The following is a 15,770-nucleotide window of genomic DNA, read 5'->3' as shown; positions in this document are numbered from 1 at the left end:
ATTGTAGACTTTAAATTGATAAATTATATAATATGTTAATTATATCTCCATTAAGATGTTATAATTTTAAAAATTCTTTCTGGAGGAAAGCAACTCAAATTTTGACACTTAGAATTCCCACAGACTAAGATCAACAAAATACACACATAATCAAAGGTTGCCAAACACACAAATAAACTACCATGACTGAGGTCAGCAAGAATAAAAAAAAGCCCAAAACAACAGGAAAACAGGTATAGGATCTCCTAATGTTTAAGTAATTATAAATATCAAATAGAAAATAATAAATATCTCTGTATAAATCTTAAAATTTTAAAAGATGAAATCATAATAATGATTTAGCAAAAGACTCTTATATGATAAGCAGGATAAGCAGAAAAAATTGCCTGTTTAGACACTAGACCAAAAATATAGAACTTCAAAACCAGGTCTAACATTTTAAAGTGGGCCCAGAGGGCTTCCCTGGTGGCACAGTGGTTGAGAGTTCGCCTGCCAATGCAGGGGACACGGGTTCGTGGCTCAGTCCGGGAAGATCCCACATGCCGCGGAGCGGCTGGGCCCGTGAGCCATGGCCGCTGAGCCTGCGCGTCCGGAGCCTGTGCTCCGCAAGGGGAGAGGCCACAGCAGTGAGAGGCCCGCGTACCGCAAAAAACAAACAAACAAAAACCCAAAACATAAAGTGGGCCCAGAGAGAAAAGACAGTTTACTTACAAAGAAAGGCACTCAGATAAAAAGTAGTATTATCACAAAAAATAACATAAAACTATGAAAAAGGATCTACAAAATGCTAAGGAAAAATAACTGTCAACTTTTATAACCATCAAAACTTTTTATATTGAGTAAAATTAAGACATTATCAGACTAAAAAATAGAGAGTTGTCCCCCAGCAGACTTTCACTAAGGGAAACTTTTTTTTGGCCATGCTGCACAGCTTGCAGGATGTAAGTTCGCCAACTGGGAATTGGACCTGGGCCCATGGCAGTGAAAGCGCTGAGTCCTAACCACTGGACTGCCAGGGGACTCCCAAGGGAAACCTATTTTGAAGGGAGAAGGATGGAGGGAGGAAGGAAGGAGAGACAACCATCCCCATGTTATGGTTCTCACAACTCCTAAGAACAATCTAGTTGTTTCTGTTGCTCCTGCTTAGGATATGAAGCAGAAAACTCCAATTATTGTTCTTTAAAAGATCACATAAATTTTTCTTTTCTTGTTATATATATATTTTAACTTTTTTCACTAGGAATACCTATCATAGTTGATTAGGGAGCTTTTTCAAAATATACAAGTTAGTTAAGACTTCTAACTCCACAGTAGGTGGTAGGTGGTATTTGTTTGGGGATGGCTCCCCAAATGATTTTAATATGCATCTCTGGCTAGGAATAACTGAATTACTGTTCTTTGTTTTAACTATTCTTTGTTTAAGAAACATTTTTCAAGTGCCTCCTGTGTGCCTGGTCTGAGCTTGACCTAGGAATACAATGGGGAACAAGATAGTCCCTACTGTTTAGGAAGTTGTAGTGAGTAGTGAGTAGAGGGAGAAAAATGAAATGAAAAAAGTGTCCATTGTGCAGGACATAGTAATGGCAGAGACTGCTCATTATTCCCCACTCTCCTGTTCCCTTTTTTAGTAGTAACAGATTTTAATCTAGCCAAATGGCTGCCAGAAAAAGAACACATTTACCATCCTGCTTGCAGCCAGCTGGGTCACGTGACCAAATTCTGCCAAAAGATGTAAGCTGATGCATCATGTGATAGATTCTGGGAAATTTTCTAAAAAGAGATTTAATTTATTCATTTGTTTTATTTCCTCTTTGTACTATTCTCCATTTTACTGCGTGGAATTTAGATGTGATAGCTACGAAGTCATTCACCATCTTGAGACGATCAAGTAGTGGGTCTGACAATTCTTTCCCCTGTCTTTCTGTAGAGCAGAGTCTTGAACTATCTGCCTTCAGAGGGAAAAATAAACTAATATTTTTAAAAAAGAGAATAAGGGCAGATTTCTTAAATCCAGAGGGAAATATGGATTGCTAGAATACACACAAATTAAAATCAGTAAATGCTCCTAGGTGGAAAACTGTAGCACCTTATTACATTTAGGTTTACCAACACAGTACAATCTTTAGTAGATTAGAAGTACAACATTTACTATATATTTTGCCTTGACAAAAGAATTGTAAGTAATTTGGGGGTAGCAATAAATTTGATTGCAGAAAATTATTTCTTTCAGTAACTGAATAGAACAAAATGCAGTAAGTGGCCTAAATAATGACCTAAGACTTCTACTTTCCAGACACAGAGAATAGAGTACCCTGTTCTAAGTTTGCACAATAAAAGCGGTACTTGAAGTGAAAAATTGATGGTTCCTGGGCTTGCAGAGAGGAACAAAATGTCGAGCTCATAAATGAACGTTCAGTAACATTAAACATTTTCCAAGTTCTTAAGATTAGTAATAAAGACAAAGGAAACAGTAAGTTTATATATTTAGTCCTTTGATAGAAACAAAAATCATAATACTAACATTCACTTTGACACAATATTTTTCCATTATTAAATTTTATTCTATAATTTTAAATTATAACAGAGCTGCTGCTCAAGGTTTAGAATAAGCAAATAACTTAAAATTTGATAGCACTATATATCACTTTATACTTGATGTACATGGCTTAGTAATGGTTTCTTCAGGTTCCCTTTCTTTGATGAGATTATCATTTCCTTGAACTTAGCTGGCTAGTCACATATGGCTTTTACATTTGTATACTTTAGAGTTCCATACCAGTAGATGCTTAATAAATTTTAGATTAGTTTAGCTATCTCCAGGAAGTCTTTCTAAAATGTAACTGGAAATACATTTCTAATGTATAAGATTATGAGTCTCCCTCAATATGATTAGAGAGAAGTCAAAATAAAGCCTAAAAAAAATAAAAATAAAAAAAAAAATAAAGCCTAAACAAGACACTTGTATTTTAAACTTCTTTTGACATCAGCATATAGAGAACATCCTCATTCCTTTTTAAGCTGAATGCTATCCCATTGTACTATTGAAAGTGCTTGATGATAATCGCTAACATTTGGTTGGGGACTTTTATGTGCCAGGTTTTGTGCTAAGTATTTTATCGACTTGGTATGATTAAATCTGTATAAAAGGAAAAAAGATACCATTAGGATCTCCCTTTTGAAAAAGAGAACACAGAAGATTAGAGACCCTGAATACCCTGCTATTTCCATAAAGGGAAGTTAGGACAATCCCAAGAAGCTGCAGTCATTAAGCAGCTTTAGAGGTGAATTTCCCATCCACCTTGGAGCAGTGAGCCAAGTGAAACAGAGAATCTGTATCTGGAAGATCTGGGGACTGGTTGAACGTAATCAGTAGTCATAGCCCAAATTAATAAAAAATGCATTAAATTCATGGTCAAAAGCTGAATGAATATATTTGGATTCTATTGCGACAAGAGTTATGTGAAGAGAAAACTCGGCAACTCAGATTCCAGACTGGCGTCTTTTACAAACTGGCTCTTTGACTTTGCCAAGTGATTTATTCTCCTCAGGCCTCAGCTCTTCACAGAGGAGTTAAACTATGTGATTTCAGAGGCTAATGAACTAGGATAAGAATAAAACAATAACACTGGCCAATGACTTTGCAATCACTCTCTCATTAATGTGCAAAGTTAAAAAAAAAAAAAACCTGTAACAAACTTATAGCTTCTATTGATTCAGGTTTCTGAATCACTCATTCATTCATTCAAAATATTTGTTGGGCACCTACTATGTGCCAGGCACTGTACCAAGTAGTGTTCTGGCAGTGAACAAAATGAAGTTCTCATTTTCCTAGTTTACATTCTAGTAAGAGAAGACAGAAAATAAGCAAATATTTAACCTATACTATGTCAGTTGGTGATAAATGCTACAGACCGGAGAATAAACAAGGAAGTTGATGGTGAAGGGACGTGTCCAGCCCTTGTGCCCTCTATGCTCTTCCTTGAATACAACAGGCCCACTACCAAATGTGCACTTGCTGAGTCATTTGCCTGAAATACCCTTCCCCCAAATATCCCCATAGCTAACTCTCTATCATTCAAACAGCATCTTCTCAAAGTGACCCAACACATGGAAAATCCCACCCTCCCCCACTCTGCTCTCTTAATTTTTTCGTATACATCTAACATCTGATATAAATTGTTTATTTGTATGTTGAATGTCTGTCTCCCCCAGCAAGAATATGAGTTCTAAGAAGGTAAGGCTCTTCGTTTTGTTCTAGGATATATTTAGTGCCTGATAAGAAGTAATGCTTAAATTGATTAATGTACAAATTGATTAATAGGTGAATGAATGAATTAGGAAGATGATACAGAAAGTCTTCTCTGATGAGGTGACTAAATAGTAGAAGCTGGATACTCAAAAATCAAAACTTAAGGAAAATTGCTAATTAAGTTTTGCTACATCCAGTTGATAGACTATTATGTGGTATTAAAATTATTTAAATTATATTTATGAAGACTATGAAATAACATGAAAACTATGATGTATGGTTAAGTGAAAAACACAAGATGCAAAAATATGTGTATATTATTATTTACAACCATGTTTTTAAAAAGTCTTTAGAAGAAAGGCCAGAAAGAAATACACCAAGAGTTACCAGTATATATTATAGAGATTATTGGTGATTTCCATTATTTTTTTCTATTTACAAATTTTCTATAGTGTATTTATATCATCTTTGATATAAAAATAAAATAATGAAAAAATTTAAAAAGTTAACCTACATAATGTTACCTGTATTTTATGGTATTATAAATTTTTTTTGTTTTGTTTGTATTTTACATTTAGAAATTAGACCTTCACGATGTCAGTAACGTCTGACAAGCAGGGACCCAGAGTTGAAAAGGACACACCTGTATTGCAAATGTTTCACAGAAAGACAAAAGAGGCAGAGGAGGAGGTTGAATCAACTCTCATGACTTCTGTAATAGCATCATACCTGTCTTGAGTTTACCTTCTAAGTAGATCATTTCCAGTAGAAGGAAATCCTGTCAGTTGAAACAGTGGCTCTCAAGAGAACACATGCATAAGTGATTGTACATAGAACATAATATCAGAAAGAGGAAATTGCCCAAGACTGTTTTATCCTAAGTGTCTCCATTACTTTGGTGATCAAGAGAAGATAATTGAAGATTAGCAACATGTATTAATAGCTGAAGTATGTATGGGATGTGTTATCCCATTTATTCCTCAGAATAATTCACTGAGGTAGGAATTATATTAACAAATTTCACTTGAGAAAATGGGGAATATGAATAACTTGCCCAGAGTCACACAACCAGATGGAGAGTGAAACAATGATTCAAATCAGATTCAAACTGACTCTAAAACCACTACTCAAAACTCATATGTGGGGACCAAAATAGCGATAGCACTTCCCAATAGCACTTCCAGGTCCCTTAAATATCATTTATTTTTAAAATTTTTAGTAATGATTTTTGCTTGCTAAAGACACCAACTGAATTTTTATTAACATGGCTCTCCAGTTTCTAGATCTAGAGCAATGTCAGCCTCGGCAAGCATGAGTACTATCCTGAAGCCTTTTGCTGTATTTAGATCACCAGCCTCTGTGAGGGAGGGACTCACGGTGGGTGAGAAAGGCGCCATATTGGAATAGATGTCTTTGCAGTGACTACAGCTCCCCTTGCCTCAGTTCCTGCACTCTTCTGTTAAGACACATCAGTGACTGGTTCTGCACTCATCGAGCCCAGGCATGGAGAAGAAGCCTGAAGAAGAAGTTTGAACCTAAGGCTGGAACAGGAATTCTGCATTTGGTCCCCTTTGGTGGACCAGGTGACCAGGTCACACCCTGAGGTGACCTCATTTGTTAAATCAGATAACTGCATAGGAATCTGTTCTTAAATAAGTTGCTAGCTGGAAAACCAGTCTTTGAAATCAATAATTTAATATTTATACTTTTATGTATCTATGTTCATATGAAGACTAAAATATATTCGTTTTAGGTTAAATACAACTTAAACATTCCAGTAAGGAAGAAGAATGCATTGATTTCACTCCTGGATCTGGTTTCTTAGCCAAATCGGAGCCAAATGAAGTAATACGTTTCCTGTTTATGTTAAGTGACACATGTGTCTACTTACAATACCTCTCAATGGATTTCATGTGAGAAAAAGATTGTTGTAAGTTTCATCTCTTCCCTAAGTGACGACTCTAGAGGCCAAACTTCATTCCCTTTAAACTCAGTTATCTCACAACTGAATGCTCTGATAACCTGCGGAAACCAGCAGACACAATGTGATTAGGGAGCCAGAAAAAGAGGAAACCGCAGAGCAGCCGTCAGCCATCCTCATTTCTCTGCAATCAGCCCCTTCGTATCCCTGATAACAATGACAGGAGAATCTCTTCGCCAGCACCGCCAGGTCTGTATCAGATGCTTTGCCTTTCACAGTAAATTCTCCATCCTCGGAGGCCTCTATGTGGTAACTTGCAGGGTTCAAGTGAAGGTAATCGGGCGTTTTCCACACCTTCCTTACGCATCTCCCATTATTCCTGCAGAGGTGAGAGCTGCACACCTCAGCGGCTCTGGTCACGTTGACTATGTAGCTCCCTAAATCAGAACTCACAAACTGCTTCACCTTTGTACAGTTGCCCTAGAAAGGTAGAAACAAATGGGATTTAGTGCTTTTTCTGGTACTGGTAGGGTTAGAGCATCTAGATCCACAAGGCAGCTCTTTGGACTTGATTGAAACTTAATGGCTTGGTTCCAGCCCATGAACTCTTAGGTTCAAGTGCTGTAATACAGGGGACCCAGACCAGCAAAATGAGAGGTGGTTGCGACAGGAGATGGAGAATATGTTACCATAGGCTATCTGAACTTGCAAATGGGCCCCAGCCTCAGCATATACGACCTTGCCTTCTTTCAGTTTACATCCTTTATTTCCTCCTTCTAGATCCCAAGTTAATGGGTGTGAGAAAAAGAGGAACAAACCCAAATTGAGAAATCGTGCCAGAGTTGCTGTCCTCTGGCCACCTTTCAGGTGTGTGTGTCTTTCAGGCTTGTGTTAGAACCTGAATCATCATGTTCTACCAAATTGTTGTTGACTGTCAACCTGAGCCTTCTGGATTTTCCTGTTAATTATGCTCAAATACCGACTGCCCTGGGATCTAGCCCCCTCTGTACAATTCAAAGACAGGAAAGCCTGGAAGGCTGGCCAGGTCATTTGTGTGTGGTTCCTATTGTGTGTTCCAAACAGAGGCCACCTGGTTGTGCACTCAGCTTCCTGAGGATGCTCTTCTCAGGAGGCACATGGGCTGGAGGGGAAATGTCGCACCTGGAGACTCAGGTACTGATCCTCAGTTTCTACCTAATTCTCATGTGTGGACAGAGGAGACTTTTAATTTTATATTGTCACAAACAGTTTCATGAGCAATGTCTTGGTAGCAACAAATTGAGCCTGTGAAATTCTAAGAATAATATCAGATCACCATGAACTTGCAAAAAATTCAATTTAACAAAAAGCATTGAGGGCTTCCCTGGTTGCAGAGTGGTTAAGAATCCGCCTGCCAGTGCAGGGGGCACGGGTTCAAGCCCTGATCCGGGAAGATCCCACATGCCGCGGAGCAACTAAGTTCATGCGCCACAACTACTGAGCCTGAGCTCTAGAGCCTGCGAGTCAAAACTACTGAGCCTACGCGCCACAACTGCTGACGCCTGCACACCTAGAGCCCATGCTCTGCAACAAGAGAAGCCACCGCAATGAGAAGCCCGTGCACCACAACGAAGAGTAGCCCCTGCTCGCCGCAACTAGAGAAAACCCATATGCAGCAACAAAGACCCAACACAGCAATAAATAAATAAATAAAAGCATTGAGGATACAAGTATTATAATTCAAGGCAAAATGCAGTACACTATAGGGATATAAACAAACAACATCTGGAAATACAGAAGAGATTGTGATTAATATGGATTGGAGAAAACTAGGAAGACTTCTTGGAGTAGATAGTATTTGAGCGGGAAGAAATTCGAAGAGACATAACTCATATTTTAAATGCTATTAATTTTCAGCTAATTTCTCCATAGAAGAAAAATAAGTTCAATATAGATATTAAAAATTACCATCTGATTCCACTTCTCTAAATATGATATCATACATTTTATGTAATGGCTAAATGCAAGGGCTCCAAAGTCATACCATCTGTGGTTAGTGCCAGCTCCACCACCAGCTAGCCTAACTAACTGTTACCCTAGTTAGATTTCCTTTCTTGTTTCCTCATCTGTAAATGAGGATGCTAGTCCCTACCTCATAAGGGTTATTATGATCAGGAAGTGAGCAAATCCGAAACCAAAAGGCACTTAGCACAATCCTAGCATAGAGTAAATATTCAACAATCGTCAGTATCATGATTACTATCTGAACCAAAGCTAATCTTTATGGAGCTCCTTCTATGTATCAGGTGCTGATTTGGACTTTAATTCTAAAGCAGGTTTACCATGGGAGACCTGAGAGCTCTGATTAGAGTAAGTTCTATAGGAAAACAGAGCAAATAATGTAAATATTGTAATATTAACTATACCGCCAAGGTACTGTCTTACCTCAGAGGAAGTCAAATTCATGTCTCCCCAGATAACGATGCCTGCAGCTCCCAAGGCAGCACTTTCTCCAATAGTACTGATTAGATCTTGCTAGAATGAAGAGAGTTCATTACACTGTATTCATTTGAATATAAACAACCTGCCAGGGATTAGGATTGGAGGCTAAATTCAATATAATACATGAAACTATTCTCCAGTTTCTTAAAGCAAATGTTAAATGAACTGGGGCTCAGAAATTTCACTCTATAATCATATAAAAACATATTAAATACATATTTTTAAACTTATATTTTGCCAAACAGGACATTACTTTTAAACAATTAGCCTGTAAATAGCCACTAAAAGTTGTTTAATTGAAGTTAGCTAGGAGTATATACATACAAACCAGCTATGAGTATACGACCTGGAAACAGAATCCAAAAGTTTTCCCTCTCTAAATGTGGCGACTGCCTTGCATTCATCTTAGCCAAGTTCCCTTCCCAGTATGCAACACTCTCCTGAGAACTTTGCCTCTGCAGTGACTTGGAAGGCTTTTGTGTCATTTGGATTCCCAGGATAGGCAAAGGAGCACAGTGTTAAGGGCCCCGCAGGAGCCGATTTGATCCAGCCCTTACATTTGGTCCCTGAAATTATTTGTATTTAAGTTTAAAGTACCTGATTTAATTGGCTTTACTTATGATTCTTCCAGTCACAGCCGAGATTTTTCTCAATATGGTTAAGATAGATGAAAACTAAATTTCAGCAGGGAGAATTTTGGTTTTGTAATCCTAAAGGATTATTGTTTTAGTGTTTAAAGATTAACATGAATCTAGGTCATTTCAGAGGGAAATTAAAAGTTGAATGTGTGCAGTTGGTTTCCTAAATAAAGTTTCTGCAGTTGATTTTCTAAATAAGTTTCTTATTTTTTTTTTAACTAAATTTATTTATTTACTTATGGCTACGTTGGGTCTTCGTTGCTGTTGTGTGGGCTTTCTCTAGTTGCGGTGAGCCAGGGCTACTCTTCGTTGAGGTGCGCAGGCTTCTTATTGCGGTGGCTTCTCTTGTTGCAGAGCACAGGATCTAGGCACACGGGCTTCAGTAGTTGTGGCACATGGGCTCAGTAGTTGTGGCTCGTGAGCTCTAGAGCACAAGGCTCAGTAGTTGTGGCGCACGGGCTTAATTGCTCCGCGGCAGGTGGGATCTTACAGGTTATTGATCCATATTCAGTAAGTACGGAAACTACAGATGTTTGTGGTGAAAGCCACAGCTTCTGAGGTTTATATCAGGAGGGAACGTTAGTTTCTTTCCAACGTGTCCTTTAGCATCATTATCAAAGAGAGTTTATTGGGACCGATTCAAAATGGCAAGTCTTCTAGCATGTGTTGACTAGAGGTAAGGAGTCACTAGCAGATATTTAGGCAAATTCCTCTAACAAATTAGCCCACCGTCACCTAGCCGAGAGCAGGGTGCTGGATGAAACACAGAACAGCTATGCTTGGGGAGCCAAAAAATCAGGGTACTACTCAGTGAGGGAAGTCACAGGTAAGATGTCTCTAGGAGTAAATTGGGACCACCTGAGCGCATAAGCCACATGAAAAGAGAAATAAAGGAAGAGCACCTGATGTAATAGCAACACATCTTCCAGGTCCCAGCCTGGTGTAAGGGAGCCTTGCCCTACCCATGATTCTTGGCTCAAATCAAGGTTTTGGAAGTTAAGAGTAGGGACACCCAGAGGACTCATTCTTTACCCTTGGGTTTCAGTCCCTGAAGCTTTACGTGTAAGTAAGGAGCCCACTGTGGGGGGGCTGGAGCATCACTAATGTGCTCCCTTTGTGTGTTATCAGAGGGAATATGAATTAATTACAGGGGAAAACATCTTTAAACCTATAGTCAAGAAAACCCCTTTCATTATTTTTTAAAAGCATAGTATCAACGATATCTAAATTGCATTTATATATGTGGTATAGGCAATCTACTGTGTGAAATGAGGCTTTATAGCCCGCATATGATTCCCCCAAGCTATGGCTGCTGACTGAGATTTCATTCTTACATATTCCCCTTTCAAGTTTAAGACTCTGCTACTTGTTAAAAAGTGTTATCTATACCACATATATTTCTGTAGTGCTTTAAATGTTCATTTTTGTCTTCTTATTTGGTTTTCATAATATTTCTCCTAAGTAGATAAGGCAGGTAATATTGTGCCATTTTGTAGATTAAGACAATGAGGCACTGAGGTCTGGAGAGGTTAAGAGATTTGGTACTTATTGGTAAGTTGTTTTTCTAATCCTAATTATATGCGTGTGTACACACACAAACATTTTAAAATGCAGATATCTTTGGGAAGGCAGAAATGGAAGCCATTACTAGTATTTACAATTTGGTATAAGTGAATATCACGTTTTGAAAAGTTTGTGGGCAGGTTTTTATTGAGGGTGGAATAAAATGGTGGTTTGATGGTGTAAAACAGGTGGAAATGCCTTGCCTTTCAGAAAGTTTACAGAATGATACCACGAGACTAACGAAGAAAATTGTTTCTAGGTGAGACCCTAACTGTTGTTCCTTCTTCCCTTAGAGGGAACAGAAATGTTTCTGAGGCTGTAGCTGTTCAAGAAGGAGCTTGCCGTTGGCTTGCAGAATGTGCAGAAGGCACCAGTAGTTTAAACTAATCTATTGAAATGAACACTTTGTCCTTTAAAGTTGATTGTTTCTTCCAAAAGTAAATTTGTTATCACTAAAGAAAGGAACTTGTTTGAGCCAAACACAGAAAAGCAAAAGAAGTTTCATAGAGGAAGGTGGTATTTAACTTTCAATTCTAGAGTCAAGACTATTTTATAAAGATGTAGATAACTTTTTTACACCTTCCAAATAGTGTTAGTTTCCTACCATTCTCAATCAGTTGTTGCTGATTTTTCTGGGTAGTATTAATATCAGTTCACAAGACAGAATTTTTTTTTTTTTTTTTTTTTTGCGGTATGCGGGCCCCTCACCGCTGTGGCTTCTCCCATTGCGGAGCACAGGCTCTGGACGCACAGGCTCAGTGGCCATGGCTCATGGGCCCAGCCGCTCCGCGGCATGTGCGATCTTCCCAGACCGGGGCACGAACCCGTGTCCCCTGCATTGGCAGGCGGACTCTCAACCACTGCGCCACCAGGGAAGCCCCACAAGACAGAATTTTTATCTTTACTCATCTCATCAGTGGCCTCAGAGGCACAGCATTTACCAAATCCTGATGCATTTGTGTCATTTCTCCCTCTGAGGAGTAAGCTCTACTCTCTGTCTGCTCCACAGATACCTACTGCTCATGGTAGAGTCCTCACTGGGGTGTTTCCTGAGTCTCCTTTGGATACTGCATACTCAGAACATCTTTATATTTTGATACATGCTGGCAAATTGAAACTTGTTATAGTGGAGAAAAAAGAAAGGTGATCAACCCCTAGTGTGCAGCAATATCTTAAAATACCTCTGCATCACAAATATGAAGGTCTGAGCAAGGCTCAAGTCTTCTCATAATCACACATAATTATCCAAGTCCAAAGGTTAGAGTAGCATCTTCTTTGAAATTTTTATCTCTACAAGTTTCCATTTCAGTGACTAGAGTAGTAAAGGGAAAGTAAGGGAGAGAAAATTGGGCTGAAAGTTCATCTATCTTAAAAGCTACACTCACAGTTTGTGTGAGGTCTTTGGCTGCATATATGACTTAAGTAAAATAAACAGAATAAAACTTCTATATGTAAGTTTTAACCTAGGGTTATGAAACCATCTTCTAGTGATGAATTTACTATTGAATTTAGAAACTCACACCACTCTTACCAACTTTCCACTAATTGTGGTCATAGAGTCAGGAATAAACCAGATGGTTAAATCTATAGGGGTCACCTACTTTTAGCAGATTTGTAACTCCCTTATTCCTTAAAAAATTATTTTTAATTGTGTGAAAAAAACACATAAAATTTACTATCTTAGGTATTTCTGAGTATATTCATGTTGTTGTGCCTCCCTTATATCTTTTATAAAACCTGCTATTGTGCCTTAAAAAGAAAACACTATTTTCCTCTTAAGATTTTTTTTTTTCGGTACGCGGGCCTCTCACTGTTGTGGCCTCTCCCGTTGCGGAGCACAGGCTCCGTATGCGCAGGTTCAGCGGCCATGGCTCACGGGCCCAGCCTCTCCGCGGCATGTGGGATCTTCCCGGACTGGGGCACGAACCCGCGTCCCCTGCATCGGCAGGTGGACTCTCAACCAACCACTGCGCCACCAGGGAAGCCCTCCTCTTAAGATTTTTAACAATGAGGCCAGCAGCAGAAATGTCTACAATTCTACTACCACACATATGAGCAAACTACCCCATTTTAAAACCTCCTCTCTGTTTTCCCAACCTGTTCACCCCCAATTGTTTCAGTAACCTTCGCAAGAGGCCAGTTGTAAGGGAACACAATCAAGGTTGGGGAGCGGGAAGTAGTTGCTGACATTGCACTTTAACCCCTTCCCTCCTTACTTTGCTCCTTGAAAGACAAAAATTAATGAGATAATCAAAATTCAGTGTGTACAAATGAAGAATCTGAGTGATTGACTACTCAAAGGAAGAATTATGCTCCTATCTAATGGACCACTATTCTGGAATCCTTTAAAGAACATAATTAGCAAAGAAATGTCTCTTTTAGAGATAAGAGGAAATCTCCTTATCTTTGTCAAGGGGTATCTTTCTTACCTTAGAAAGAAAAAATAAAGGTTGGTCTGTGTAGCCTAACCTTGTGTAGACGAACACAGGCAGAGCATAATCATGGGATGTCATGGTGGAGATCCTCAAGGATTCATGCACCCGAAATTGTGAGAAACGCAAAATGTTTTTGCTGTCTCCAAGAGATCTCCTGACACCGATAGAAGGATATAAAGCAGCACTGCTGTTCCAGAGCCAAGAGAGCTCATTGTTCCTCAAAACTTCTTCTTCTGGGCATGACCCAGTATAGTTTGGGGCATAAACATTATAATTGTGGCAATCAGGATATAAATAGTAACCCCAAAGGCCCTTGGGTCTGCTCTTAATTCCCAGTTCGATGGTTTCCTTCATAAAAGCTTTTGCACTTTCTTCAAAGGTTGCTTTGGCTAAATATTCAATATCAGCAGCTGATACATTCTCTTGCATCTCAGAAATAAGCTTTCTTGATTTCTGTCTGTAGACATCTTTTGTGTTCCAGTTCCTGGCCCACTGGGGTCGCCAATATTCCCAGTCTATAACGGCAAGTCCACTGAAATCTTCAGAAGGGATGTAATAATTAATATCTTGGTCAGCTTTTTCCAGATGTACCTGCAAACTTATGTTCTGGGGGAGACCCCCATTAATGGGAACTCCCTGGGATGTATACCATGGATAGTATCCCAGTCTGTTGACATAAAATATAGTGACATTTTGCCCCCTGGCCCTGGCCAGTGGACTTCCAATCACCTGAAACATTTTCAAATTTAGTCTTAAATTATATTTTATCAAGCACTGATCTGTTGGAGCATTCCAGGCAGCTATAAAAGGTTTCCTTTGATAAATTGGAAGTTGGGCAGGTTTTAGGGAAGAGATAGACTTCAGAATGAAAAGTATGGGCAGCCATGATGTGAGATGTATTGGTTGAACAACACAAAACCTTAGTTGTCCTTCAGATAATGGTTTCATGATAAGATAAAAATCTTCTCTTCTGCTTTAATGCACTCTGGAAGACCTGAGGAGAGATTCAATTTTCTGTTAACGATAATTTTGAGGAAAAAGACTCAAATGCTGGCTGGATATTATTATAGTTCTTATCTATTTACATCTTTAAGTACATTTTAGTTAAAGGTCTTAAAGATCCCTATAAATACATTGAGATAGAAGTGAGTGCAGTGACCTAACTTCTATTCAGGGGGAAGCAATGCAACTCAACAAACATCATGGAGCATCAGATGCTGTGTCCAGAATACCAAATGAATAAGATGTGGTCCTTGCCCTCAAAAAAGCTCATGATCAAATAAAGATGTAAAAGAGTATTCACCATTTTGGAAAACTCATGAAATCCCAGGCTCTGTGCTTACTTCCTGAATTAATATTTATCTCATTTAATTTTGTAATACCTTTTTATTATTTCATTCAATAAGCCAAATGTCTTGTTGCTTTCCCAGGCTTCCTTGCCGCTAGGGTACTGGTATGTGACCACGGACAGGACAATTAGATGCAGCCCACTCTAGACTTTGAATTGAGATCTTGGGAATCAAAGTGGCTAAAAGGTGGTGGTGCCAGTGATAACAGAAATTCCAGAAATGCCGGGAGTGGCAGTGCCTGTCAGGGCACCCACAATCTGATACCCATGGTGTTGATGTTAAGTGGCAGCATTGCCCTCACGGAACAGCACTCTTCTGCGCAGATCAGAGAGGTTTTGTTTTGGTTGCTTACAACCAGGAACTCTAACTGACAGAGATGCTTTCCATGCAATCTGTGGCTTGTGAGTACTTCCTCCGGCAAAGGTGATCACTGTGGGCAGCATGTTGTATGTAATTATCATTTTTAACCACCAGGTGTCACCAGGCAAACCTTACAGCATTTCTCAGGCCTAGGACACAGAGGTAAACAAAAATTATAAGTAATCTGTAAAACTTTATTCAGTGACATTAAGAAGTCCTAAGTTATACATAAAATATTAGTTGGGGATATACACAAAATACCACTTTTTAAGGCTATGGAGGTAGATATTTTCCTCAGCCATTCACAGAATAAATATCTGTATCCTTCCACAATGCAAAGATGAGTAAGATTACTTAGTAACATGAAATCTACTGAATGTATAAATTATGGTTTGAAGAGAACAGTATTTTCAAGGGAGTATAATTTTATGAGTACAATAAGAATTGCGGTCCTCAAAACTGCCTCTTATCTTTGAATGTTTTTATCATATTCTGCCTCAGGGTAAGAAAAATGGATGTGCATAAGGTGTTCATTCACAGAAAAACATTTTTTCTTTGAATTTAAAATTCAGTTTATGTTGGAGAAGGCTACGTATGTATACAAAAAAAAATCTATTCTCCCAGAACACTTCCTGCTTTGGGTTTCATGCAAAACATAGTTTTCCACTGATTATTGTTTCCCTTTTGGTCAGTCTCCTCATCACTGCCACAGAAAGTCCTCATTCATTTACTACAAAGTTACCAAGTGGTTCTGTTCTCCTATCCTGGAACATT

At 38.8% G+C, this 15,770-nt stretch overlaps 1 protein-coding gene across 1 annotated transcript; it reads right to left on the bottom strand.

Moving 5' to 3' along the window:
- Positions 1 to 6,222: 6,222 nt before the first annotated feature.
- HYAL4 (hyaluronidase 4) lies at positions 6,223 to 14,241 on the bottom strand. Its single transcript, XM_079932319.1, has 3 exons — positions 13,282 to 14,241; positions 8,595 to 8,684; positions 6,223 to 6,650 (listed from the first exon to the last, which is right to left on the bottom strand). Exons 1-3 carry the CDS (start codon positions 14,233 to 14,235, stop codon positions 6,249 to 6,251), a joined length of 1,446 nt encoding a protein of 481 aa, XP_079788445.1. The 5' UTR covers positions 14,236 to 14,241; the 3' UTR covers positions 6,223 to 6,248.
- Positions 14,242 to 15,770: the final 1,529 nt, after the last annotated feature.

The sequence above is a fragment of the Stenella coeruleoalba genome (genome assembly GCF_951394435.1).
Source record: "Stenella coeruleoalba genome assembly, chromosome: 9".
NCBI lineage: Eukaryota > Metazoa > Chordata > Mammalia > Artiodactyla > Delphinidae > Stenella > Stenella coeruleoalba.
The sequence above is the reverse complement of the archived record's forward strand: the minus strand, read 5'-3'. Positions and strand labels throughout refer to the sequence as shown.